The sequence below is a fragment of the Eubalaena glacialis genome, chromosome 1 (assembly GCF_028564815.1).
Source record: "Eubalaena glacialis isolate mEubGla1 chromosome 1, mEubGla1.1.hap2.+ XY, whole genome shotgun sequence".
Taxonomy (NCBI): domain Eukaryota; kingdom Metazoa; phylum Chordata; class Mammalia; order Artiodactyla; family Balaenidae; genus Eubalaena; species Eubalaena glacialis.
Genome location: NC_083716.1, coordinates 113,775,407 through 113,801,399, shown reverse-complemented (window position 1 = coordinate 113,801,399; position 25,993 = coordinate 113,775,407). Strand labels below are relative to the sequence as shown.

The window sequence follows — 25,993 nt, the reverse complement described above, 5'->3', positions numbered from 1 at the left end:
CAAACATGCCTAGTTGTCCCCCAAATCTCCCTTAGGTCTGGGTTATTTGCTTTTTGATCTGGGATCCAAACACAGTTCATAGTTCACACATTGCTTTTTTTTTTAATTGAAGTATAGTTGATTTACAATGTTGTGATAATTTCTGCCCTACAGCAAAGTGATTCAGTTATACATATGTATACTTTTTCATATTCTTTTCCATTATGGTTTATCACAGGCTATTGAATATAGTTCCCTGTGCTATACAGTAGGACCTTGTTTATCCCTCCTTTATGTAACAGTTTGCATCTGCTAATCCCAAACTCCCAATCCATCCCTCCCCCTCTCCACCCTGGCAACCACAAGTCTGTTCTCTATGTCTGTGAGTCTGTTTCTGTTTCATAGATATGTTCATTTGTGTCATATTTAGATTCCACATATAAGTGATATCTCTTTCTGACTTCCTTCACTTAGTACACACTTTGCTTTTTATTGTCATGTTTCCTGTCTCCTTTAGTCTAAAATATTCCCCCACATACCTATTCACTGTACATATTTGTTTCTCTTTCATGATATTGACATTTTTTTTATTGGAGTACAGCTGATTTACAATGTTGTGTTAGTTTCAGGTGTACAGCAAAGTGATTCAGTTATATATATATATCTATTCTTTTTCAGATCATTTTCCCTTATAGGTTATTACAAAATACTGAGTATGGTTCCCTGTGCCACACATTTTTTAAGAGTACAAACCAGTCCCATGGAGCATGCCCTACACTCCAGATTCATCTGCTCATTTCCTCATGATTAAGGCCAGGTTAAACATTGTTTTGGCAAGCATACTACAGAGGTAATGTGTCCTTCAACAGCATCACCTCAGGATGCCCCCTGCTTCCGGTGCTGAGCTTGACCACTTGGTCGGGCAGTGTTTGCCAGACCTCTGCTGTAGAGATGACTTGTCTCTAGATAATTAACTAGTCATGACTTGCCTCTAGATAATTAACTAGTCATCTGAAAGGCGATACATCGCCAATGTGTGACGGTCCACGGCCAATAACTTTTTACCCGATGCCTTTATATCCATTAAATACTTTACTACTCAAAGTGGGGTCCACGGACCAGCAGCATCACAGCCCTTTGGGAGCCTGGCAGAAATACAGAATTTCAGGCTCCACCCCAGACCTGCTGGATTTGACGATGCATTTTAACAAGTCCCCTAGTGCTCTGTGTGCACATTAAAGTCTGAGAAGCTCTGTGCCTCTCATCTTTGCCTGAAGCAACAACTGTTATCACGGGCTTCTATCACCTCCTCTATATTACCTGGCGTGCTATAAAGAAGTCCTTCCCCTGGTCGTGCCTTTATGGGGATATTGTTATGGACTCTTGCCTCCGTTTTGCATTCAATGTGCTATAGTCTATTACCATCATTATTCTTTTTGATGCTCAAACTGTCCTAAATTCGGCCAGTGGGAGCCTGTGGATACGCCTCCACTAGTCTTTGAGCACTTCCTTGCTTCCTGACACTATGAGATGCTCCAGGCTCAGCGGGTCCCTGCCCCGGCCCTAGAATCAGCCATTCCTCCAAGAAGCCCAGGTTCCCTTTAGGGGAGAGGTGTGCTCACTGCTCCTGGGTGTCCTGTTCCTAGGTCTTTCTTTTCATCTTTATGCCAGGCTTAGAGCTATGTATTCTCACCGCCACTTTAGAGATGAGAAAAGGAAGGAATGTGGCCGCAGGGCAGAGAAGGAGCAGGGCCAGGACTCCGTGGCTGAGCAAGTGTGGCCCAGATCTCGTCTGCTGTGGAAAGTGAGCTAGACTCAAGGCCCTGCAGCTGCCCACTGGGTCCGTCCCTGCCGAGGCCGAGGCCACACCACCCGGTGACTGAGCCCTGGGGATGCAGAGGCGATGGGCTCCTCCGACAGTCGGCCCTAGCCCAGGGATGCCCTGCTGGCCTGGCCGAACCCTTCTTGGCACTGTGCAGCCGTCTGGGCCCCTTGGGCCTCTTCTTCCAGTGGGCCTTGGCACCCCCATTTCATGAATGAGAATGAGACAGCCTGGGGCCTGGGACCCTTTGTTGCAATGCTTGCACCTGGACACACCTCTCCATGAGCAACAAAATATAAAGAAACTATATGGGACTAAAAATAACTGCGTGCATGCACAGGTGGGGCAAAATTATGGACAAAAGATACAAAGAGACCAAAAAACCCAGCTGCCACTTTTGAAGAGCCCGGAGCAAAAGCAGGGGGTCGGGAGCAAAAGCAGGGTCCTGCGCACGCCCCCTGCCCTCAGCACCACCAGACGGGTGGGCAGACCACCTCAGCCACCCCTCCCGCCGACCCCTGGACACACCCCTACCCTCACCCCATATAAGGAACAAGCTTGCCCCCCCTCAGGAAGCAAGCGAGCAAGGGAACCTGTTGTGTGTTCTCGCTCCCACCAGCTGCAGCAGGGGGGGCCCGTAAAGCCTTGCCTGAATTTCTTGTCTGGCCCCTAGTCAGTTTCTATTGCTTGCGGAAGGCCAAGAACCCCGGCCGGTATCAAGGAGACTGTGGGCCGGCCAGGACTGGACCCAGGGCTCCTGACTCCTGGGTCCTTTTCGCCGGCTGCCGCTCCTGGGCTGCGGCCCCCGCCCCCGGCTGGCTGGTGACTACACCGGGGCTGCCTCTCCGGCCGAGGGCCCGTGAACTCACTCACGCAGACGCATCAGGCACCTCTGCCTCCAGAACCACAGTGCTCACGCCCAAGGCTGGCGATCTGCTGGCCAGTGTGACACGGCTACAGCCCCAGAGCGGCCGCTGCACCCTGGCGTCGGGTGGGCACCAGGCAGAGAGCGGCTAGAATGAGGGGTCTGGCCTCCCTGGCCCGGCTGTGGCCGGCCGTGGTGGGGAGCAGCTCAGGCTCCTGCCAGGGAGCAGAGCCCAGGGCCCGGAAAGCCAGTCCAGAACACAGGGCTTCCAGAACGCATGGCAAGGGGCCCTCCAACAGCACTCCTCAGCCCTCCTGCGGTGCCAGGCTGGCCACACATCAGGCTCAGCCTGACGACTTCCCCAAAGGGAGATGACTTTTTAAGAAAGATAAATGTTAAAACGCCGGCCTTGGGCAAGAGCCAGAAACAGCATTCCAACCCCAGCAGGCAAGAATGCCCCCCAACGCAGGCCCGTGTGCACACTCGCGTGTCTGCATGCTGGTGCTCGCCCACGTGTCCGCACACAGCCCCACACACGCTCCCTGACACGGCTCCTGCCCCGGCCCTTCAGTCGCCTCCGGACACAGTAGGAAGGTGGCAGGAACCACACGGAGGCCACAGAGCCAGGCAAGAAGCAGAGCGGAGGCCAGGAGACAGTGTGGAAGGAGAATCCGGAATGCAGAAGGGAGCTGGGGAGAAAACCAGAGAAAGGGAAAGCAACAGTCTCCCGGGGGGGGCAAGCCAGGCTCCAGGCCCGGGAAGGGCCACCTCCGGGCCGGCAGGTCTCAGGCAGGAGAGGGGGTCCCAACTCCAGCTCCCTCTCCCCAGCCCAGCACACACGCAGGGCTGCCCCCAAGAGACAGCCCCCTTCCCTGGTTCCTCTGTGCCCCCATCCTTGCTCGGCACCTCAGTCCTCAGGCTGGCTGGAGGAGGTGACAGGAGAGGCTGCCACCCGCCTTCCTTTCAGGGGAAGTCTGTGAGCTCAGCTCACACTCCGGGGGGGTACCCCTCACCATCGGATGTCATCTCTCAGCCATGCACCCGCCCAGCCAAGCTCCCCGTGGACTGCATCTGCCCCTCCTTCGAAGCTCCACAGACATCATAGTGCAAGGCATGACCCCAGGGAGCCCGGGCCAAGGACCCACCTTGAGGGGGGGCCCACCACCCCTGACACTGCCTTACAGGTGGGCTCATACCACCAGGACATCCCAAGGTGTGACTGTTGGTCCCATGTTACAGATGAAGAAACAGGCTCAGAGAGGTCACTCAGCTAATGAGTGGCAGAGCCAGGACCCCGAACCTGATGGATTTCAAAACCCAAACCCAACTTGTGATTCTTTTTTTTTTTCTCTTTCGGCCGCACCGCTGGGCTGGCAGGATCTTAGTTCCCCAACCAGGGATTGAACCCCGGGCCCTCAGGGCAGTGAAAGAGCGGAGTCCTAACCACTGGACCGCCAGGGAAATCCCTCAACTTGTGATCCTTAAACAGGGATACAGAGCCGCCTGGGGGTAACAGGAAGCGTGTCTGTTTACTGCAAAAGATTCCTGCTCCACCTTGCTGCGTTCCAAAGATTTAACTAGTAAAGAAACCACTTTTGTGACATAAGCGGCACAGATCGTGTATTAGAATGGAAAGTTTGCAAACATTTTTGCAATGAAATACAAAACTAAAAAACATTTCCAGGTTCCCCTCCCAACCCTCCCTGAAGCTCCAGGGCCTCACCCCACTTGGTGATCTATTTCTTTTCACAAGCCCTCATGTTCTGGAAGTCGCTATCCCCTGACACCAGTCCACAGAGACTCAACATCCTTTCCTGTGGGCCCTGGTAAGAACAGCTGACCGACTAAGGAAGCCAACGGGCCTTTCTTGGGAAACTGTCACTCTAAAATTATCTCCTTCCTCTTTTAGTGATTCTTCCTTTCCTTTAGAAATACTGGCGAGAGTGAAAAGTGATGTTTGGTTTTCTTTTTTTACGTCCTTAACTGATACACAAACACTTGGCCGCCATGTATGTCAGACCCACAACAGCGCCTTGAAACAGGACAGTCCGATCGAAACCAGCTTACTTACTTACTTACTCCCAGGTAAGGAGTTTCCAGATGATTCCAGCCAAGAAACCCTGCCCTCCTCTCCTTTCTCCCCTCCCCTCCCAGGAAGCCTGAAATTCCAGCCTGTTCAGCAGATAAGCCAGTGGCCAGAAGCCAGAGCAGGGCCACCCAGACCCCCGAGGAAGCTAGGGTGGGCTGCGGTGGGTGGAGGAGGCTGGAACAGCCCAGAACAGAGCACCGGGGAGCAGAGGCAGCAGGGGCCGAAGCTGGGATGGGGAAGGGGTTGGGGGGTGCTGGGAGGGGCTGGGCTGGGCCGGTGCGGGGCGGAGGCAGCCACAGATCAGACGCAGCCAGCCGCTAATCCAAAGGCGTCCCGAGAGCCTTACAAGCATTCGCTAAATCCCATGAGAGGGAGGTATTCAGATGAGGAAACTTGAGGCCTGGGACTTCCCTGGCGGTCCAGTGGTTAGGGCTCCAATGCAGGGGGCCTGGGTTCCATCCCTGGTCGGGGAAGTAAGATCCCTCATGCCATGCGGCGTGGCCAAAAAAAAAAAAAGAAAAAAGAAAGGTATTATACATAACTATCAGGAAGTAATATAAAAATAGGTTGTAGAAAGAAAAAAAAAACAAAAAACACAAAAACTTAAGGCCTAATGCCTCTGGTCTCAGGGCTAAGTAAACAGGAGCTAGAATCTGAACCTGGCCATTGGTTCCCAAACAAAATGGCTCTAAAGGAGCCCCTTTCCATATGGGAGGAATTGGGAGGGGGTCAGCCCACATGGGGTGCCCTGGAGCCCCAAGGGGGCACAGGAGGGGGCCCAGGCTTGGTCGTGACTGGCTCCCCTCCCCTCAGGAACCACCCGCCAGTCTGAGCCCATTCCTGGGTGTCCACAGAACCAGAACCAGAAGCAGGCCTCCATGTGGGTAGGAGGGCTTCTGGAAGGGCCAGAACCACCCAGAGGGGAAGACCACTCCCTTCCACAATCAAGCATCACCCAACTGTCCAGACCTCCCCCTCTAGCCCTCACCCCACCCAGTCCCCCCTCCAGTGGAAGAAAGGGACTTTTCACCAACTTCTCGGGGTGGGCCCAAGTTGCTCCCTCCTCAGGGACCCCCATGTGTTTTTGGCCCTCACAGCTCGGATGCAATGGAGGAGTCACCGCCCCTGGACTCAGGGATTTGGCCCCTGGGTTGTATGGGCTGGGACTGGAGCTGAGGCTTGGCTCATCTGGGATGCCCTCCCCCAGCCTGGAAGGCTGTGTTCTACAGGGAGCAGAGCAAGGCCCCCCGCCCTGGAAGGGCCGGTGCTCCAAGAGGGAGGCATGTCCAGTGGCGATGGAAGTCTCTGAACAAACACACAGCAGGACACGGAGAGGGCGGGGCTCAGGGACGTGACCTCTGTGACCTGATGAAGGAGCGATACCACACCAGGCAGAGGGCACAGCAAGTGCAAAGGCCCTGGGGTGGGAAGAGCAGGCCAGAGTGTGAAAGAGGGCAAGAGGGCAGGCGTAGGAGGAAGATGCCCTGCAACACAGGTGCCGAGCCCCTCACATGGAAGGAAGTACTATTATTATCCCCACTTTGCAGACGTGGAAACTGAGGCACTGCCTTAAAAACTCCCCAGGGTCACACAGCCAGCCAGCAGGGTGGTTAGGATCCAAACCCCGAGCCTGGTTCCAGAGGCTAGACACTCTAACCACTGCACAAACTGCCTTGGCAGCCAGGGCCAGGCCACAGGGCTTTGAAACTCCAGTGGGGAGTAGGAGGCTCTGGAGAGCTGTGATCTGACCCACAGTTTTAAAAACCCCAGGCTGCTGTGTGGGAACAGACTGCAGAGCAGGTTGGAGCAGGGAGCCCACTTAGGTGACTACAGTGACCCAGGTGAGAGGCGATGATGGTTTAGGGCCAAGACAGGAAATGGCGAGAAGTGGTCAAGGATGGGGTGACAGGGAGAAAACTGAGGGGGACGCCAGGTTTGAGCAACAAGAGGGAAGGAGCCTGAATCACCCGAGGTGGGGACACCTGGGGGTCACAGTGAGTCTGAGGTCCCCAGAGGTGTCGGGAAGGCAGGTAGGGACAGCCAGGACCCCTGGTGCAGCCAGGACAGGCCCCATCCTTGGGTTCCCGTTGCTCCCCCTCCCCACCCACCTGCCCCCTCAGTGGCTCCCACCCCTGGCCAACAGGTCAGGGTGGTGACCAGCTCCGTGTCTGGTCTGGACAGCAGCTGAGAGAAGGGAAGGGAAGGGAAGGAGGAGCATTTCCGGCTCTGGACCCCTTCTGATGGAGGGAGGCCAGGGGGCCAGGGCTCACCTTCCTGAGCCCTGAGCCCCATCAGCAAACCCAGCCAAGACCTCAAGGGGGTATAAGGATGAAGTGGGGCTATGTAGCTAAGAGGGTCCAGCACAGAGCAGTGGCTAGCTTCCCCCTGTCCCTTTACCCCTGTGTTGACCTGGGATTCCTCCCACCCAAGCCAGAAAGCTCTAGCAGCTGCTCCCACCTCGTTCCCTCACCTCTACCCCACCCCGGCCCACACATCCCTTTCCTGAGCCTGGTGCCTGGCGCCCCAAGCACCTGCTCCCCGTGACTCACTCGGGCTTACACACAGCATTGCACAGCAGCCAGCCCACCTCCCGCTCTGGTCCCACCTCCCTCAGCAGCCTCCTCCCCCTGGCTCTGCAGGGACCCAGCCAGCCCCACCACCATTACCCTGACCCCTGGTAAAAGGGTAAACTGGTAAAGGCCCCCAGAGCCCAAACAGCGGCTCAAAGTACTGGCCTCTGACGACCCACAAGCAGCCCCGATGGGCCTTGCTATCTGACATCCCAGCGCTGAGCCCAGGATGCCACCCACTCTACAGAGGGGTCAGGAAGAGCTCCCAGCCACAAGGTCAGCCGCCGGCCACTTGCGTCCGTGCTGGGTGGGGCCAGCGGAGGACACGCACAGCCCCGCCCTGCGTCCAGCCCTCCACACCACCTGTTCAGAGACGTCAGCACCACCCACCCCCAGCCACCGCCGGCCCACCTGTCCCCTCCATGCGAGTGTGGGTGCTATTCTCAGCCTCAGGCGCCACAACGCCGGCCATCAGCAGAGGGGTGGAATCTGCCCCTCCAGCCCAGCCACCTCCCACCAGCCCCTCATCAGCTGCTTGCTGGGCTCCCTGGGGGAACAGCCTGTGTGGAGAAGCAGCAAAGCGTGAGCCCAGCCCCCAACTCAGCAGAGCACAGACCCAGAGCCAGGCCAGGGGAGGTGAAGGTCTCACCGCCACCCACCTGCCTGGGGCCAAGCAAAGGTCTGACCGGGGCAGGACCACGGCCACCTCCACGATATTCATCAGGAAACCACTTCCCTACTGACGCCAGGCCAAGCCGGCCCTTCACATCACCTCCTCCAGGCAGCCTTCCCTGACCCCCACCCCAGGCACAAGGCCTCACTTATTCCCCTGAATGCCCTTGGCCCTTTGCCTATGTCTGTTTGGCCTAAATGTGCAACCAGGCTATTCATTCATTTTACCACTCGGAATCCTCCATGGCCACATCTGTGAACCTGGAACTATTAAAGAGTACCTAAAGGACATAAGACATGTGGTATTTTTTCCCAACATGTTAGTGCTTTTATTTTGATTATTGTTGTTATTTTTGTCACTCAAAGGAGTTGATGCCCAGAGTCAGCTTTAAATAGCTTCACCCAGTCCTGCCAAGTGCAGACACACGCCCTGCCCACGACACAGCACGGGGGGGGGCCGGCCCCCTCCCCCCTCCCCGCACCTCTCCCCACCCCGGCCCTGTGGTCCCTCCCAGGCCCTCGGCTGCCCAGGAGCTGTCCTAAGGGCTCCCCTAACTCAGCCCTGGCCTGATTCCAAGTTGCCACTACCTGTAAGGACACCCCACTTTGCAGATGCAGAATCAAAGGCTGGGGACTCACTGGTACAGGGCCCCAGAGCAGAACAGGGCCCAGGGCCAGGGCCACTGCTGTCCACTAGAGCAGGGGATGGGGGAAGGCTGCGAGGGGGCTGGGAGGGGCTGGAAGGGAGCACAGTCAGAGCAAGGGCCAAGACCAGGGTGCGGGAAACAAGAGGGGCCCAGAGTGGGAGTCCGGTGGTGGCCCCGCCCCTGGCAGAGGGGCTGACTGTCAGGGGACAAGAGGGGCTTTCCCAGGCTCCCTCCTGCTAACCCTGCACCACCGGTCTTGGGCTGGGGCGGGGTAGAGAAGTACGGTGGGCAGGGAGGGGCCTGAGGGGGAGGCACTGGTCCTCCCAGCCCAGCAGATGCAGGAAATCAGCACACGGTGGGCAGGAGCTGGGGCCTCCCCCTCCCAGCCCGGAGACCACAGGGGACGGTGCAGGGGCCGCCAGAGGTCTGGGCAGGTCACCACCCAGGGTCCCATCTCTACCCTCAAAGGTAAGGACCAGGTGAGCGCAAAAGGCCCCTCCATCTCTGGTTTCCCAGGGTTGGGGCAGAGCATCAGCCCTGGAGTCTATCTTGCTAAGGAGGTCTTCAGGGTCTGACCCACCTCCCTCCCCGAGAAGAGCTGAGGCAGTGTGGACACGGAGGGGTAGCAGAGACTCCCCACACCCACCCACAGAAGAGGGCCCTGGCCCCCAGGAATCACAGCCAGTGCCAGCTCACCGTCTGGGCCCGCTGCGGAGCTTGCTCACACCCACCTGTTCCTTTCCTGCCCCAGGGCCCGCTTTCCCAGGAGAAACACAGTTCAACAGCAAGGGACAGCTGAGTTGCCAGAGTTACCCATTTCTTTTTTAAAAAAACACAAAATCACAGCAATGTGCCAAAGGAGGAGAGCAGAAAAAAGCAGTGCAGGGCATGGCCTGGGGTGGACGCCCAGCCCCAGACCCCGGGAGGTCGGCTCCTGGCCAGCCCACGCTACAGCTCTGGACACTTCTGGAGCATCTAAAAGCTGGAAGGGATTCCTGCAGCTGACAGGGAGAGGGAGTAGGGGCGGGGGGAGGCCTAAAAGTGGTGAGAAGGGGGTCCGCGGTGTCACCTGGCCCCTGCCGGGCCCTCGCTGGGCAACACCTTCCCCTTCCTTCCTCCCCCGAGGCCTCACCATCTGGATCCCAAGCTGAGCCTGGATGACTCCACCACTGCTGGGCCAAGGCTGGCCCGGACTTGGGCAGGATGGCCCAACTGGACACACACGGAGGGCATGGGCGCAGCTGAACACCCCACGCCCGCCAAGGAGCCTCAGTACCCCCACCCCACCCGAGCTGTAACCCCAACCTTCAGTGTCCTCGGGTGTGAAATGGAGACACCTCTTCCCCCATTAAATCCTCACACGCAGGGAAACCGAGGTTCAGAGGGGACAGGTAACTTGCCCAAGGTCAAGGGCTTGGGAGGAGCAGGGCTGGGATTTGAACATGGGCCTTCCACCTGCCACGCTGTATAAAATGCTCCGAGAAGCCTTTTCCATCCCTCGTGCACGGGAGCCTCACACCCCAACTCAGCGTTAAGTGCCTACTATGTGCGGGTGTCAGGATCACACATTCACAGCGGGACCAGCCTCCACCACTGAAGACTTGGGTCTAGCAGGGAGGACGGTCACCCCATTGTATGGCGGAGCAAATCGAAATAAGAAGGGTTGAGTAACTGGCCCAAGTCCCCAGTGGAGGGGAGGGGAGCAGGAGCTCGGATCCTGGGTCTCCGGTGTGCTGACAGCCCTTGGCTCCCCCATCCCCACCACGAGGCTCCGGAGAGCGCTAGCTGGCTGCAGGATGTGGGTGTGGCCTCTCCTGGTCTCTCACCTCCGCCCACAGCGCACACAGTGGGACAGGGTCACGGACTCAAAGCTGGGACGCAGGCATCAGGTTCTGTCCTGCTGCTGACCATGGGTTTCCCACGGTGCTGACTCAGCTCTCCCAGGCGGCCCTGCAGCCCTGCACCCACGCCTCGGGGCAGCTTCCTCAGTGCAGTCCCAGGATGGCCCCTACCTGGTCCACCAGACCCAGGACAGCGCCGACCCCCGAGGCCCACAGGAAGGGCCCAGGACCCCCCCTTGGCTGTGGCCCCTGCCAGACCCATGGTCCCCTCCACCAGGAGCCCTGGGCTGATCAACTTGGGGAAGGTGGTGACATTCCAGCCCAGACAGACCCACTTCCAGAACAGACTGCTCCGCTGAGTCTTTGGCGGGGACACACACACACACACACACACACACACTAAGCTTATAAACTAGCTCCTGGCTTAGTTTATATTTCAAACAACAGTATTTTCATCCTGTCCCAGGTTCAGCAAATGCACCCAATTAATTGTGGATTCTATTTCTCCGTTTAGATCAAGACTCCACTTGTATTCCTGGCCATTAACTCCTCCTCAAGTCTCCCCTCCCCTCCCCCGATATGGGATTCCCCTCCCTCCCCAACTCTGTTTTCAATCTGCACCCAGGTCTGTCTCCACCTGAGGCTCCCCCTGGGAGTCAGGTCAGGACAGTTCCTTCCACATCCGACCCTGACCTTCTGGTGTCCCCTGATTCCTGCATGAAGCCAGGTTGCCCCACCTGCCTGGTGGAGTCATGGGGGATCCCAGGGGCCATGTGGAAAGTCCCAAGGTGGCTCTGCAGGGTCACCTTCTCCTCTAGCAGGCCAGCCCCCCTCCCCCATACATACCACACACACACCCCTCCCCAGGTGTTCGCCCCACAAAGGCAGCCCCCACCCACTGATTTTTAATGGAAAACATTTCAGCATTCACATTTGCACTACAATAATCTCTTCCAAGCATCCTCCAACCACCCTCTCCCCGCTCAGGGATGGGGGTGGCAGCTCCCAGGAAAGGCCAACCTGGGGCCAAGTCCAAGACTGGGAGGGAGGAAATCCCAGGGCTTCCCTGAGCTCCAGTGTTCTCATCTGCCAAGTGGAACCATAATCCAGTCCCGCCAACCTCATAGGTCACTGAGAGGAACAAATGAAAAACAGCAGGTGGGAGGGTTCTCAGTAAACCACAAAATGCCACGGAGATGCTAACCCTGACCTCCCCTCCAGAATCATCCAGACCCAGCTGGACCCAGCAGAACTCAGCTCCACCATTATCGCTTACAGGAGTCCTGGAGTTCACCTTCCCTCACTGGGAGGGGCATCTCATGCTTCCCAGTTCCTAGGTGGGCAACTGAGGCTCGGCGGCCGAGCCAGGGTTCAACCCACATCTCTCAAGCCCCGGCTCTTTCTGCTATGCATTGGGTTCCTCGAATGAATGAATGAATGAATGATGGGAGACCCCTCACCTATGTCCCCAGGGCCCTCCCCTCATTAGGCCCCTCAACCCAGCCCACCTGGAACCGTTTGCCCTCCCCCCACCCATTCAATCAAGCTCCGGCTCAGGGGGGCTCCGGCTTCCCTCCTGGGGGAGGCGACACCACCCCTCCCGATTTAGTGTTTTCAGCCTATACAGGAAAAAAAGGAAACAAAAATGCACTGCAGTTCAATTTCAAGAATCTGGTCATCAGAACACAAAAGCCAGAATGGTCCCTACCTGTGGGTTCCCAGGGGTTCCCCAAGACACTCCCTGGAACAGAAGCTGTGTGTCCTCCCTCCCCAGGCACTGATCGCATCACTTCCTCCACCACCACCAGGCACTGGGAACTGGTCATGTTCACTTCCTCCTGGACCCTCTCCACAAGCCCATTCCCGTTTACAGAGGAGGAAATAGGGGCTCAGAGAGGGCATGACTTGCCCAGGACCCCAGAGCGGGTGGGTGGTCACTGGGGTTATGCTCCCTTCTCTCTGTCCAGGTCTGTCTTTCTCCCGCACTCACCCCAACCTCCTTCTTCCCCTTCCCTTGTTCAATCTCTCTTTGACTCTTGCCCACCTGCCAGGGGTCCGGGGCCCAGCTCAGCACCCTCGTCCGCTCCATCACCCACATCTGGCCCCGAGATAGTTGTTGACAGGCTGGAGGACACGTCTTGAGAGAGGTGATGCCGTCTCAGAGCAGAGAAGTAGGGGCGGCCACATGGGGCCGGGGTGGGAGCAGCAGGGAGACCCCTCGGCCCAGCTTTCCCCGGGCCAGGTCTGTCCTCAGGGCCCAGCGACGGGACCCGGCTCGCCAGGGCTCCAGCATGGTGGTCGCAGTGTTGGGGAGAGGCCGAGGTGACCAAAAGGTCCAAAGAAAGTAGCAGCAGCTGTCGGAAAAAGGGCTGGCAAGGCGCTCCCGTCACCCCAGCCGCCTTCCGGCCCCACGGCCTCTGCAAAGCTCCTCAAGCACAGGCCTGGGTGGAGACCTGGACCCCTCACCAGCCAGCCGCTGGCCCTGAGCCTCATCCACAAAATGTTACCTTACTGTCGTCCACTCCTCACCCTGCAGTCTGCACTCCGAGCCAGCGTTCCCACCAGCTGGCATGACCCCTCGTCCTCTGAGGACCCTCCCCGGCTCTGATCCAAGACCTAGGGCACCCCCACTTGGCCATCTGGTCTGGCCTCAAAGGGCGGAGCACCCTGGGGTGCCTTGAACAGGGGTGAACTGACCCACTGACCCCCTCCCAGCTGTCCAGCTCGACAGGCTTAGCAGTGTCATCCCCTCTGCAGTGTCACCTTGTGGCCTCAAAACAGAGAGAAGCAGGTTTGCACGCACCGGGAGGAGGTACAGGATGTACAGCAGCCTTTCCAGGAAGGCTGTGACCCCAGCCCTGACGGAGTGGACTCCAGGATGGCAGCCCTGCCCCAGACCCCCCCGTGCCTTCTTGGGCACAGCTGGATTCTAACCTGACCCAGGTCACTCCCTCAAGAGGGGATGCCACTTCCTCCAAGCAGTCTTCCCTGACTGCTCAGGCCTGATGGGAGGCTCCTCAGGACCCCAGTGTCCTTCCCCTCACCTCCCCCCAGTGCTGTGATGGGCACTGGGTGTGGGGCTGGGAGCTCCTGGAGGGCAGGGGCCAGTTCTTCTCCTCCCAGTGCCCTCAGACCTCAGCCCTCTGGCCCACAATGGGCAGGCCATGAAGGAGAGAATGACAAGGGGAAGAGGAGCTAATTCAGCGCCAGAAGTCCAGGCATCTAAAGCGAGGAGCCAGCTCGAATGTCCCTACAAAGGTGCCCCGGGGGCTCCAGGATGGGGGGGCTTGCAGGGACTCTGAGGGCCTGAGAGCCCCAGCCCCACCGGCAGTGACAACAGTGACAAGTCCCTCCCCCCAGCACTGCAGTGGCTGCTGCCAGCTGCCGCCCACTCACTCCCAGCCCCTGGGGCTCAGCCCCCGCCTTACTGCGGCCCTTGCACTGCAGAGGCAGAGATGTCTGCAAGCTCGCCCCCTGTCCACAGAGCAGGGACAGCAACAGAGACCCAGCCGGTCACCCCAGGCTTGGGCACAGCATGGGGGGGGGCGGGGCACAAATGCCCACTCCCAGGGGCACCATGGACAGGTCTCAGCACCGATGCCCACCCCGAGGCTCCAAACCCACCCTCCACCAGTGCTGTGGCCCCAATCCCACCCCATCTGCCGTGGCACTGGGACCTGGGGTCAGGGACTGGGGCTGAAGGTGAGGTCCAGGAGGCAGAGGGAAGAGGCCCAGCCGAGAGCAAGCCCAAGTGGGTCTGAGGGCAGCAGTGAGTCTCAGGTCTAGCAAATCACACAGACCCAGAGGTCAGGGATCCCCGGCACCCCGGTCACCTCAAAGCTTTCTCAGGTCGGAAGAGGACCCCTGCAGACGGCCCAGGCCAACCCTTCTTTGGCATTTGGCCTGAAGCCAAGGAGGGCTCCCCAGCAGGGGCCCAGCCCACTCCTGAGAACTCGAGTGTCTGGGCCCAAGCACTGCAGCCCCAGGCTCAGGGTAGCATCACAGCCCTGAGACATTTTACTGCCGGAGAAGGTTCTGCAGCGATGCCCAGGGGTCCCTCGGAATGGCCTGTGCCAGGGCCGGATGCGCCCCCTGCACCTGACCCCAAGACCTGGGCTGTGATGCCTCCTGTGCTCTCTGGGGGCCTGAAATCCTGCAGCCACATTGCCCTTCCCCCTCCCACCCTACACCCTGAACCCAGGGCCTCCCGGGCCTCTGCCAGCCGTCAGCCTGCCTCTACCTGCCTGAAGAATCCAAGCATCCAGTCAGCAAGGAAGCACTGAGCAGCTACTGTGTGCAGAGCTGGGGGCACCACAGCGACTGCAGCAGGCAGGACCCACCCTTGTGGAGCAGATATTCTAGGGGGCTTGCCCCAGGCCACCACGGGCCTGCTTCAAGCCTGGACCCAGGAGAGCAGCCCACAACACCCCAGCTCCAGGCGGCCAGTCCACAGGGTGGGCAGCAAACTGCCCCAGGGCACTGGGCCCCAGACTTTTAGATCCCACACCAGGAAAATCTTCCCAGTGTGTGTGCGTGCGTGCGTGCGTGCGTGCGTGTTGTGTGTGTGTATGCGTTTTGCAGGGCGGGGGGGTGCGGTCAGCATTATGACTATTTCCTCCCCAAAAACATTACGAAACTACCAGAATTACCATCATTTCATAAAAGAAACACTGTTGCAACAATATGAACAAAAGTAGATACAATCTCAGGATAAAGGGTGTTCCTTTATATTGAGTAAAGCGGATGCACTTTCATATTCGGGAAAACACACACACATCACCTCATTTGTCCTCACTTGCAGGTAGGAACTCCCGTCCCTAGACTTGCCTCAGGAAACCCCAGGCTGTCCCCTCACCCCAGGGCCCACCAAACACCCCCAAAACAGAAAGGCCACATCCCAAAGTATAAGCTTAGACCCCACGTGGGGACCCAGGGGCAGACAAGCAGCCCCAGATCTAATTTAATGGGGGAGAAGGTCTTGGGACCAAAATCTGTCAAATGACACCCCTCTCCCCCAGACAGGCCTTCCCTCCTGGATAGAGATCCGCATCTTATCTGCATGGTCTAGGCCTTCCCCATGGCCTGAGGGCCTAGTCACCAAGGGAGAGGTAGCACCCCAGACAGTGGACCAGTACAGCCCATGGGCAAGTCACACCACTGCTCTGAGCCTCAGTTTCTTCATCTGCTGAATGGGTATCATAATGACCTCCCCTGCTTGCAGTGAGGATGAGAATTTTCACCAAGCACCTGGCACTCAGCAGGTGTGCAACAAACCAGGTTATTTTTAAGTTAATATTTGACAAAGGCTTCCCTTGGGACAGGAAGAGCCTGCCTTTCTCTTCTCAATTCCCCAGCCCTGACCCCTGCCAGCCCTTGGCACTAAGCCAGCTTCGCTGCACGGTCCAGAACCATGTGGCCTCTTTGGGAGGTGGCAGCCTCTTTGGGGAGGCCCCAGGAGCCCCAGATGCCAGCCAGGTCCCACGAGGCATGCCCCATACCCAGCACAAGAACCACCAGCCCTGCCCTTCACTTGTGTCCATTTAATCCACACAGCATTCTCTGTGGCTCTCACCACTGACTTCAGGTGAGGAAACTGAGGCTCAGAGAGGTCAGTGTGACCTGCCCAAGGGTAGTAATGTGTGGGAAGGGATTCAAATCCAGCTCCCTAGAGAGTGGTTGCCACTACCCTGAGTTGCTGCTTGATGTGAAAATCTTGTAAGTGGTCCTCCCCAGGCTGGGCCATCTTTGGTGTCTCCCTCCTCCTCTTTTATTGGCCCCTCCCACCTCCCCTTACATCCTGGGTGAGAACCCCCACCCACAAAGCAGCCCTGGCCTGCACTGTCAGTGCCCTTCAGCTCTGGTGCCCTTTTCTTTGCATTTTTAATCCCAAAAGGAGACTTGCCAAAAAAGGAGCTTTAGTGACTTCCCTGGCGGTCCAGTGGTTAAGACTCCATGCTTCCAAAGCAGGGGCGCGGGTTCGATCCCTGGTCAGGGAGCTAAGATCCCGCATGCCACGCCAAAAAAAAAAAAAAAAAAAAAGGAGCTTTAGAAAACCACATAGCAGGGTGACATCAAACAGGAAGGCATCATCCCCCAGATGCCCTCTCACCTGGAGCCAGAAGCTTCTGCTCAGCCTCTCCCCAAACCAATCCCTTGCACCATGTGAGCGCCCGGCCCTGGAATGCTCCGGAAAGGCTGATCTGAGCCATCACATTCCACTGAGGAAAAGCTGCCCTGCTCTTGCATCTACCTGCCACCAGACTTTTAGTTTCTTGAGTGTCTCCCCCAACGAGACGTCAGTTCCAGGCAGGCGGGGGCTTGGTTTTGCTCAGCCCTACAGAACCAAGATGGTGCCCAGCACACAGTGGGTTTTTCAAGTAAATGGAGAAGCAAACCCCGTGATCACTTTACGGATGGCCAGAGTGAAGCCCAGAGTGGGGGGAACACTTACCCAGGGCCACTGGATTTACGTGCAGATGAGTCCAGTTCCCGCCCCAACCCCGGAACTGTGCAATTCCCTCCCCCCGCCACACGCCGCTCCTCTGCACACACACACGCACACATACCACCCTGGGCTGGGACAACATTACACACCCTGATCCGTCAAGAGCTCAGCAGGGATTAGCTGTCTGCAGAGGCCTGTAATGGACACTCCAGGGAGAAGGGCTGGGACAAGGGCCTGGCGGGGAGGGAGGTCTCTGGGTCATCGTGCAGCTCTGCCCACTAAGCACTTGCTGTGTGACAGGCAACTGTCCGAGGCCCTACTCTCCACAACGGGCGTGTGAAGGGGAACCAGTATTACCCCTACTTCACAAATGAAGGAACTGGGCCCAGGAGGGTCCTGCCATCTGCCCAAGGTCCTGGCTGGTCAGGGGAACCCAGGATCCCCACCTGTTGCCTGCCGAGCCCATGCCCGGGCTCTGTCTCTGACACGCCCCTGGGTAGGACCCAGGGATTCTAGAACCTCATGGAAAAAGCCCAGGCAAGGCCGGGCTAAGGCAGAAGGGGGGACAGAAGCACAACTTGGTGAGGGGCGAGCTGGGCGGAGATCGCCTCATCCAGGGGCAAGGGCCTGGGCAATGCCAGAGAGCGAAGGTGAGAAGGGGACACGGCGAGGTCATCTGCGAAGAAGGAGGGTGAAGAGTTGAGGCCTCAGCCGCTCTGAGCGTCCACAGCATCCACAGATCCCACCGGCATTCAAGACTTGATCACGTCCAACCCAAATCTACGGCCCAGCCAGCCCTCTCCGCTCCCAACACACTCCACCCCTTCCCTGGGTGACCAGCGGCTCACTCCCCCACTCCACGCGCACCCTGACCCACAGCTGTTCCCCCCCACAACACCTCCTCCAGGCCCCAGACAGCCCAGTGAGCCGACCTGGGCAAAACAGCCCCTGCCTGGGCCCTGCCACGAGCCAGCAGACTCGATGGAGCGGGGCCTCAGCTCACGCCTGGGGCCCAGCCCACCCCGGCCCACCGGGGCCCAGGAAGTCTGGAGGTCACGCTTGCAACTTCCCCACACCCACAGGCCTCAGCCAAACGTCCACCGAGCCCCCAGAAACACCCCACCCAGAGATGACGCCTAGCTCTGGAGCCTTCTCTCCAGCGCTGGCAAGATGAACCATCTACGTAAATAACTCGGGTTCAGGGAGAAGCTGATCCGAGCCTGGAGAGGTGCAGAAACGCTTGTGTAAGATCAGAGGAAAGAGACACAGCGCAGGGAGGTACAGAGTGAAGGAGGCAAAGCCAACATGGGAGGGGACAAGAGAGAGGACACTCAGGGGTGAGAGAGACGCCCCGATGGGGAGGAGAGTGGAAAGTCGGGGGGGAGGAGAGCCACTGCTGACCGGGGCCCGGGGCCTCAGAGGCCATCCAGCAGACCCGGCGGGCTCCCTGCCCCCTGCCCTCTGTGTGGCGTGGCTACTCTCAAGGCCACTGTGAGCATAAGAATTGGTTGCAAAGGCCTGGCTCCCACTGGGGAGGCCTCCATGGCTACGGCACGGGAGACCCTGACCACCCAGATGAGCGTGGCCCCATCACGGCCATGTGTCAGGGTCCCATAAATAACTGCCACCGCACCTTCCCTCTAGGGAGCCTCTGCTGTGACACGCCAGTGCTATTCCGTCCACGGACAGCCCCAGGCCCTGCCCCTCGGAGCCAGGCCTCCCCACTCCCAGCAGCGCCGGGCCAGTGAGGGGGGGGCAGACAGGGGGCAGAGCCTCCTCCCCTGCGCCCTCTGTGGGCCCGGCTCCACCAGCACAGGCCGGCCTCTCTCACGCACGCCCCACGAGGACTTCTGGGCAGTGGACCTCGGGGCAAGCAGGCCAGAGCATACCCCCACCTCACCTGTCCCTTCTCCCCAACCGTCCCATCACCCCAGGGACCCAGCCCACCAAGCCCTAATCTTCTCTGTCATCTGACCCAGGCTCCACCCCAACTTGGCTCTGCCCAGCCACCTACTGAGGCCCAAAAATGGACAGAGTCATTTATAGAGGATCCGACAAGCCAAACGCGACGGGAAGATGACCTCATGGTACCCGGGTCCGAACTCCAGGCACATGCTCCGCACCCGAGCACCCTGGGGGCAGCTGGGGGCTGGGAGGTGAGCGGTGACGGTGCCATGCTGGGCTGGTGGACCCCGGGGAGCCCTCCGCTGTGGTCTCACGCCCTCCTCACACCAGGGCCAGTGGCCTCAGGACCTTACGACAGTAAGCTCCACGCCGGCCAGAGCCACGTGCACCCTGCTCCCCGCAGCACCCCGCTCCCCGCAGCACCCCGGGCTCAGCTCAGGCCCAGGCACACAGCACAGGTCCAGGAGGGATTCGCTGAATGAGGGAAGGCCAAGGAGCACACACAGGATAAATCAGCCCACCCAGAGCCTGCGTCAGGGCTCCCAAGCCAAGCCCCCAAACGCCCTTGTTTTTTCATAACAGTCACTCTGCACCTGCTGGGGCCAGGTGAATGCTGGGTGCCCACACGGATCTGCCCAACCCCCAGGGAGCACGCAGACCAGTGGTGGATGCTGCCGGGTCAATGGGCAATGCCAGGGCCCAGGGGGGAGTCACTGAGCTGGGGGACAGGAGAGCTGGCTCCACAGGCACCAGCGGGCAAGATTTCCCACACCTCACCGTCCCCCTCTGAATCCTGGTGGACGTCTGGGCAGGGAGGACATGGGGGGAAATCGAGGGTGAGGAAAAGAAGAGGAGAGATGGGGGCCCTTCTTCCTATGCAGATACAACCTAGGCCCTCCACCCAAGCTCCTACTTGTTCCTGCTCAGGAAATACCCTGCCGTGGCAACAGGACCACTGGAATTGCCCCTTTACTCATAGATTTGACCAAGGCGAGGTGGGGCCAGGGGCTGGGTGCCTATGAGACCACTGACACTGCAAGTTAGACGTGGTCCTGAGGGCCACCTGAAGATGCCGAGGAGATAGCCAGGTCAGCGGCACCCAGGCTGCAACGCAGACTCTGAGCCTCCGGAGGGCAGAGGGGAGAGACTGGTGTGGGTCAAGTCATGGGGCTTCCTGGGAGGGGGCTGCAGCGGGGCCAACAGGGGAGGCTGCTTTCCCAGACTCGGCCAGGATGCCCGTGGTGCTGCTCTGGCTTCCGCTGGGGAGGACCTCCCAACCAGAGCCCACGGGGCAGAGAGCAGCAACCGCGCTAAGCAACTCCAGTCCCACGAGGCCCAGGCTCGGGCAGGGCCAGCTCTTGGCCAAGGCCAGCATCCACAGCTGACCAGCTGTCAACCAACTGCCCATGGCCACAGAACAGAGGCTAAGGAGGGAGGGGGGGCAGCTCAGTGGGGTCAATGATGACCTCTCGCCACGTACACGGAGGGGATACAGCCCATGCCTACTGCCCCTGAAATTACTGAAAGATGCTGCTGCAGAAACAAGGCAAGTAGGGCAAAGGGGACACAGCCAGAGCAAAGGGGAGCCGGGGAGGACTAGGGACGTCACTGGATTGGGGGCAGGGAAACTGCCTCAGCCTTCCCTAGGCTTCCCATTCATCTTCCTCAGCCCCTCAGGGGCAGGAAGCAGGCTTAGACCCAGAGCTGCCTGCTCCAGGCACCTAAATGGATTACCCAGCCGTGGGAGGGGAGGTGCGGGGAGCAAGGGCGGAGGCATCTGCCCCTCCCCTCCCCCCCAACCTGGGCGACTGAAGCCTTCCCAGCCCCCAGCCAGCTATCTGTGGTACTCTAATCCCTCGTCCCGCCCTGGGGAGGGGAGGAGGACAGCTAGGACAGGCCAGATCTGGAGTCTGGCTGAGGGCCCTTCCCTCTACGCAACCCACCCACCTCCTGAGCCCGGGACCACGAGGATGAGCGGCAGGACTCGGAGGGAAGCGCGGGGGAAGCTCCAGAGGCCGCCGCCGCTCTCACCCCGACCCCCACCCCCTCCCCCACTGTCACGTGGCTGCATCCTTAGGGAGCCCGCAGGTCTCAGCTGCAAAAGTCATTGTTTATAAACAGCCACAAGCCTGGCGGGGGAAGGCCGGCCGGTCTCCGGGATCGGGCGGCAGAGGGGACAGACCCGGCCAGGGGAGCAATGGGGGTCCACCCTGGCAGCAGCACTGATTCTGCAATCTCAGATTTCAGAGTTGGAGTCGGCAGGGGAAGTGGCGTCAGCAGCTGGCGTGATCCAATTCAATAAACCAGAGGCGGCTAGGGATAGCAAGCCGGGCGGGCGCGGACCCCTGCCCCCCAATCCTGCGTTTCCTGCACAGTCCGAGGGCCACGGGAAGCCCCGGCTGCAAACAGTGGCTCTCCGCGCCGAGGGGTCGGGTTTCCTGCGGGGCCCTCCACACTCCCGGCGGCTTGCCGTCCCTCCTCCGGGCCGGCTCCCCACCCCGGCCGCGGGCTCCCAAAGCCAGAGCCGCCACCCTCTCCCCCCCGCGGCCGGAAACACGAAGCCCCTGCTCCGGCGAGGGCACCTCCGGCGGGGTGCGCAGCTCTCTGCTCCCCGGGAGCCGGGCCGGAGCTTCCAGGCCGCAGGCACCTCTCGGGAAAGGAAACCTGACCCCTCCCTCGGCCCACGGGGACAGAAGGTGGAGCGGCGGGTGGAGAGGAGGGAACGACGGGCGCAGGAAGCGCTCAGAGGCCTGGAGCCGGCGCGCAGGCACCCGCGAGCGGAGGGGCAGCCTCGGGATTCCCGGAACTAAGCGACCCTGGGGACAAGGGGCAGACCCCCCCTCGCCCCAGCGCCGGCCCCGCCCGCAGGGCCCAAGTGGTCCCGGAGGGCTAGGGGCGCCACCTCGCCTCCCAGCTTCCCGGCCTCGGCCTCCAGGGCGGGGTTAGCCTGGACCTCGCGCCCGGAGAAGAGCGGGGCCGCCGCTCCTCTGCAGAGGTGCCGCGAAGATACAAAGCGGCGGGGGTGGGGGCGGGGGTGAAGGGACAGCTGCGCCCTCTCCTGCCCCACGCCGGGGGTGAGAGGAGACGGAGGACGCGGACGGCAGAGGGCACCCAGAGCGCCGGGGGGCGCAGCCTGTGGACCCCCGAAGGCCCTCGGCAGCGCTCGTCTGGAGGTGACAGCGCCCGGCCCGGGGTCAGGACCAGCCCCCGGCGCGGGGGTGGGGGACAGGTGTCCGGACGGCGCGGCTGCAGGGGCTCGGGCTCGCTCACCTTCTCCTGCGCGCGAGTGAGCTTCTTCTGCACGTTGCTGGCGATCTTCCCCGCCGTCACCCCCTTGCTGCCCATCTCAGCCATTGCGGCTCAGGCTTGCCCGGTGGCTGGCGCCGATCTACCCAGCCCCGAGCCCCGGCCCCCGGCCGCGCGTCCGGCCCGGGCTCCCGCTCCACGCCGCGCACTAGATCGCCGAGCCGACTGGCGGAGGCGGAGCGTGCGCCCGGCAAGCGAGCTAGCGAGCGACGCGGGGACCGTGGGAGGGACGGACGGGCGGAGGGAGGGGGAGGGAAGGGGAGGGAGGAGGGGCCGGGCCTCCGGCGGCGGTCAGCGCCCCCCGCCCGCCCCCTCCGGACAAGACACGGCCTTTTAAAGAGCCACCCGGGCGCCGGAACCACTCGGCCGGCGAGGAGGGAGCGGCGCCCACCATCGCAGCGGCTGAGGTGGCGAGCGCGACTCCCGGGACCCTCCGATGACACCGCCCCGGGGCTGGGACGAACACGACAGGCCTGGGTCCGGCGCCGCCGCGGGCCGTCTTTCCTTTCCGCAGCCCCGGAAAGGAGGCCAGATGGAGGAGAAGGGTGCTTTCAAAAATCAAAGATAAAGTGTGTGGCGAAAGGCGAGCCCGGGTTGGAGCGCGCAGCCCAGCCGGAGCCGCCTCTCCTTCCCGGGGCTCACCTCTGGCCCCCTCTCTCGACGCTCGGCCTCCTCCTGGCCTCTAGGTTCACCCTTCTCGACCTGGGTTCTCACGGCGCCACCTGTGAACTGTCCCCCTTGCCTAGTCCCTTGCCAGCCAGGCGCTCGGTTTTCTAATTTGCGGACAATTATTAGGATAACAGCAGCCTACAGTACTGAGCCTTCCTGTGTGCCTGGAACTCTGCTGAGTGCCTCCTCGACAGGCATTATCTCGGTCAGTGTCCAGGACAGCCCGATGAAGTAGGTGCTAGTATTTCTCCCGTTTTGCAAGCGAGGCACAGAGAAGCCTGGAGCCAGACCTCTGACTCCACCTCCCAGGCTCTTCAACCACTATACACTGGGTGGTCTCCTATGCCCTGCTGGAAGAAAAATGAGTAATTGTCATTATTCGAAGAGAAGATAAGGTTATTGCTAACCGACCGATGACAACTTTGCCAACAGACCAATGACACTTGTTCAAAATTAATAAATATGCATTGGGTTTACTGATCCCACCCACACCCCTCCCCAAAATCATGTCAGGGGCTTGGAAGGATGCCACAGCACTTTGCTGCCCTGGAAGTCAGGGCGGGTCCCAGGGATGTGGGCTGAGTTGAGTGCTGAGAGGAGTCCTGGAGGCCCTGTTGAGGAGGCCTGGACGTGTCCAGCACCCAGGCAGGAGCCAGGGCAGGGGTCCCCTGGAGGCTTCTGGGAGTAGCAGGAAAGGCTCTTGCAGACCATACACCAAGCCTGCCATACTCATGGAGAAACCGAGGCCCAGGAAAAAAAGGTTTGGCCTGCGCTCCCCGGTAAGGCTCCTCTGCAACCTCTCTGGCTACTTCTCTGGTATTTCCCCAGGAGTACTCAGGACTTCAGTTCTCCGGGCCTATTATTATTCCTTTTTGCAGAAAGACAGACTGAGGCTCTGCAGCTGCTGGAAGTCAAAGAGATAAGCAGAGATTCAGGCCCAGGCCCTCCAGCACTAAGGCCCTCAGCTGATACACGGAACTGCATGCCAGGAAAAGCACCAAGCACTGCATGAGGGGAAAGCATTTTGTCAAAATCATTATTAATTATAAACTCATGCCCGATTCCTGAGTTACAAGAACAAAACCGAAACAGTGCAGTTTCTAAGGCAGCTTTCTCCTAAAAGCTCATCAAGCTTTCACCTCATGGTCCCTCTCCTCCTAATTTTATGTTTGGCATTTTTCTAACCATTCTCTAAGAGCGATTTCTTCCAGTCCTCCTCTGAGGAAAGGAGAAAATGAGCAGAAGTCAAGTCATATTACAGTCAGTCTCCAGGGAACATGGGAGATTCTGCTTCACTGGACTTTGGTGTTTCAAAATATCACTTGACAGAAAAATTGGAGGCAACTTAAGTGGTTATCAGCAGGATAGGGTTAGCTAGACAGCACAGCGACCAGAGAGACCATTAGAGAGGATCATTTTAAACAATTACAGAGATTGTGTAGCAACATGAAAATAATGCTTAAGTATAATTATGAGTGAAAAGGAGAAGATAGGAAATCGTGCATGCACTACCCTTGCAACAACATAAAAGTAAGTGCTCATGATCAAAGACTCGAAGGAACCAGGCACAAGGAAATAGATGTGTTACGATCAAGGCATTATGGCTGATTTTTTCCACTTAATTTCCTACATATTCTGTAATATGCTATGTTGCCTTCATAACTAAAAAATACACACAGCTCTTATCGTTAAAAAAGATAATACTTTATCTGATCTCTAGATTGGAAAGACTTTTTAAAGCACAAAACCATTGGAGGAAGTATTGACATAAAAAAACGCTTGTTTGAGGGTACGCAAAAATTCAATTTTTTTAAACCTCAAAAAATACCGTCAACACACAGGATAAAAGTTTGGAAGGAAATGCTCAAAAAATGTTAGTATAAGGCCAAAGGGTAGGCAGGTAGGCGATTTTTACTTTCTTCTTTATGGTTTTCTCTAGTGTCTTACTTTTTACCCAGATAGTCCATTGTTTTCGCCATCAGGAAAAAATTATTTCCATTTTGAAAAGAAAGTTGACATAAAAAATTGAAGTGTAAGAAACTAAAGAAATATCTTTGAAAATAAAACAGAACTCACAATTCATAAGAAAAACATTAAGACTTCTACAAATAAATGGGCAAATGGCACAAATGGACAGTTCACAAAATTAGAAATTCAAATGATCAATACATAGGTATTAAAAGTTCAGTGTTGGGCTTCCCTGGTGGCGCAGTGGTTAAGAATCCGTCTCCCAGTACAGGGGACATGGGTTCGAGCCCTGGTCTGGGAAGATCCCACATGCCACGGAGCAACTAAGCCCATGCGCCACAACTACTGAGCCTGCGCTCTAGATCCCGCGAGCCACAGCTACCGAAGCCCAGGCGCCTAGAGCCCATGCTCTGCAACAAGAGAAGCCACCGCAATGAGAAGCCCACGCACCGCAACGAAGAGTAGCCCCCGCTCAACACAACTAGAGAAAGCCCATGCGCAGCAACGAAGACCCAACACAGCCAAAAAAAATAAAAAATAAATAAATTTTTTTAAAAGTTCAGTCTTACCAGAAGAAAAAAAAAAACTGTCCGTTAAATCAATGAGATACTGTTCCTGCCCTCACTTTCATCAAATCAGCAAATCGTTTTTTATGTTATGTTACTTAAAACCAGAGAGACAGATATTCTCACATACTGTTTCTGAGAGTATAACAGATACAGAATTTCTGGAAAGCAATCTTGCAGTATATATTAAGAATCATCAAAATACCCATATTCTTCAACCCTAGAATCCCAAGTATAGGAAATATAAAATTTTAGCAAAGCTTTAATCACAAAGATGTTCATCCCATTATAATAGTACAAAATTGACAATACGTTGGCTATTATTATTGTTCTTGTTACTCTTCATGTTCACTCACTCCTTCAGTCTCCAGACGTTTCTGAGCACCTACTAAGTACCAGTCTGGGCTCAGCTCTGCCAGTGGTGCATGCAATGAAGCCCCTCCCTCGAAAGTTCACTGTTGCAGGGGCTTGATGGGGTCTGGGGGGGGTGGAAGGCTCTTTGAGGGAGCGATGTTAACAACCTGAAGCAGGCATTGACAGGAGAACAGGGAGGGGAGCCTGGTGCCCAGCAGAGCCCTCAAATATCGAGGCAGGAATAAACGAGCAGACAAGCAAATATCTGACGGATTATTGGTATATATTTCCTTCC

At 58.1% G+C, this 25,993-nt stretch overlaps 1 protein-coding gene across 5 annotated transcripts in view; it reads right to left on the bottom strand.

Annotated features, from left to right (window-relative positions):
• Nucleotides 1-22,323, bottom strand: part of BIN1 (bridging integrator 1) — a 57,076-nt gene extending 34,753 nt beyond the window's left edge. For all 5 annotated transcript variants that reach the window (XM_061183032.1, XM_061183028.1, XM_061183029.1 and 2 more), the window contains exon 1: nucleotides 22,106-22,323. In XM_061183032.1, the coding sequence (XP_061039015.1) occupies nucleotides 22,106-22,189 (84 nt within the window). In that variant the 5' untranslated portion in view covers nucleotides 22,190-22,323. The remainder of the gene's footprint in view (nucleotides 1-22,105) is intronic.
• Nucleotides 22,324-25,993: the final 3,670 nt, after the last annotated feature.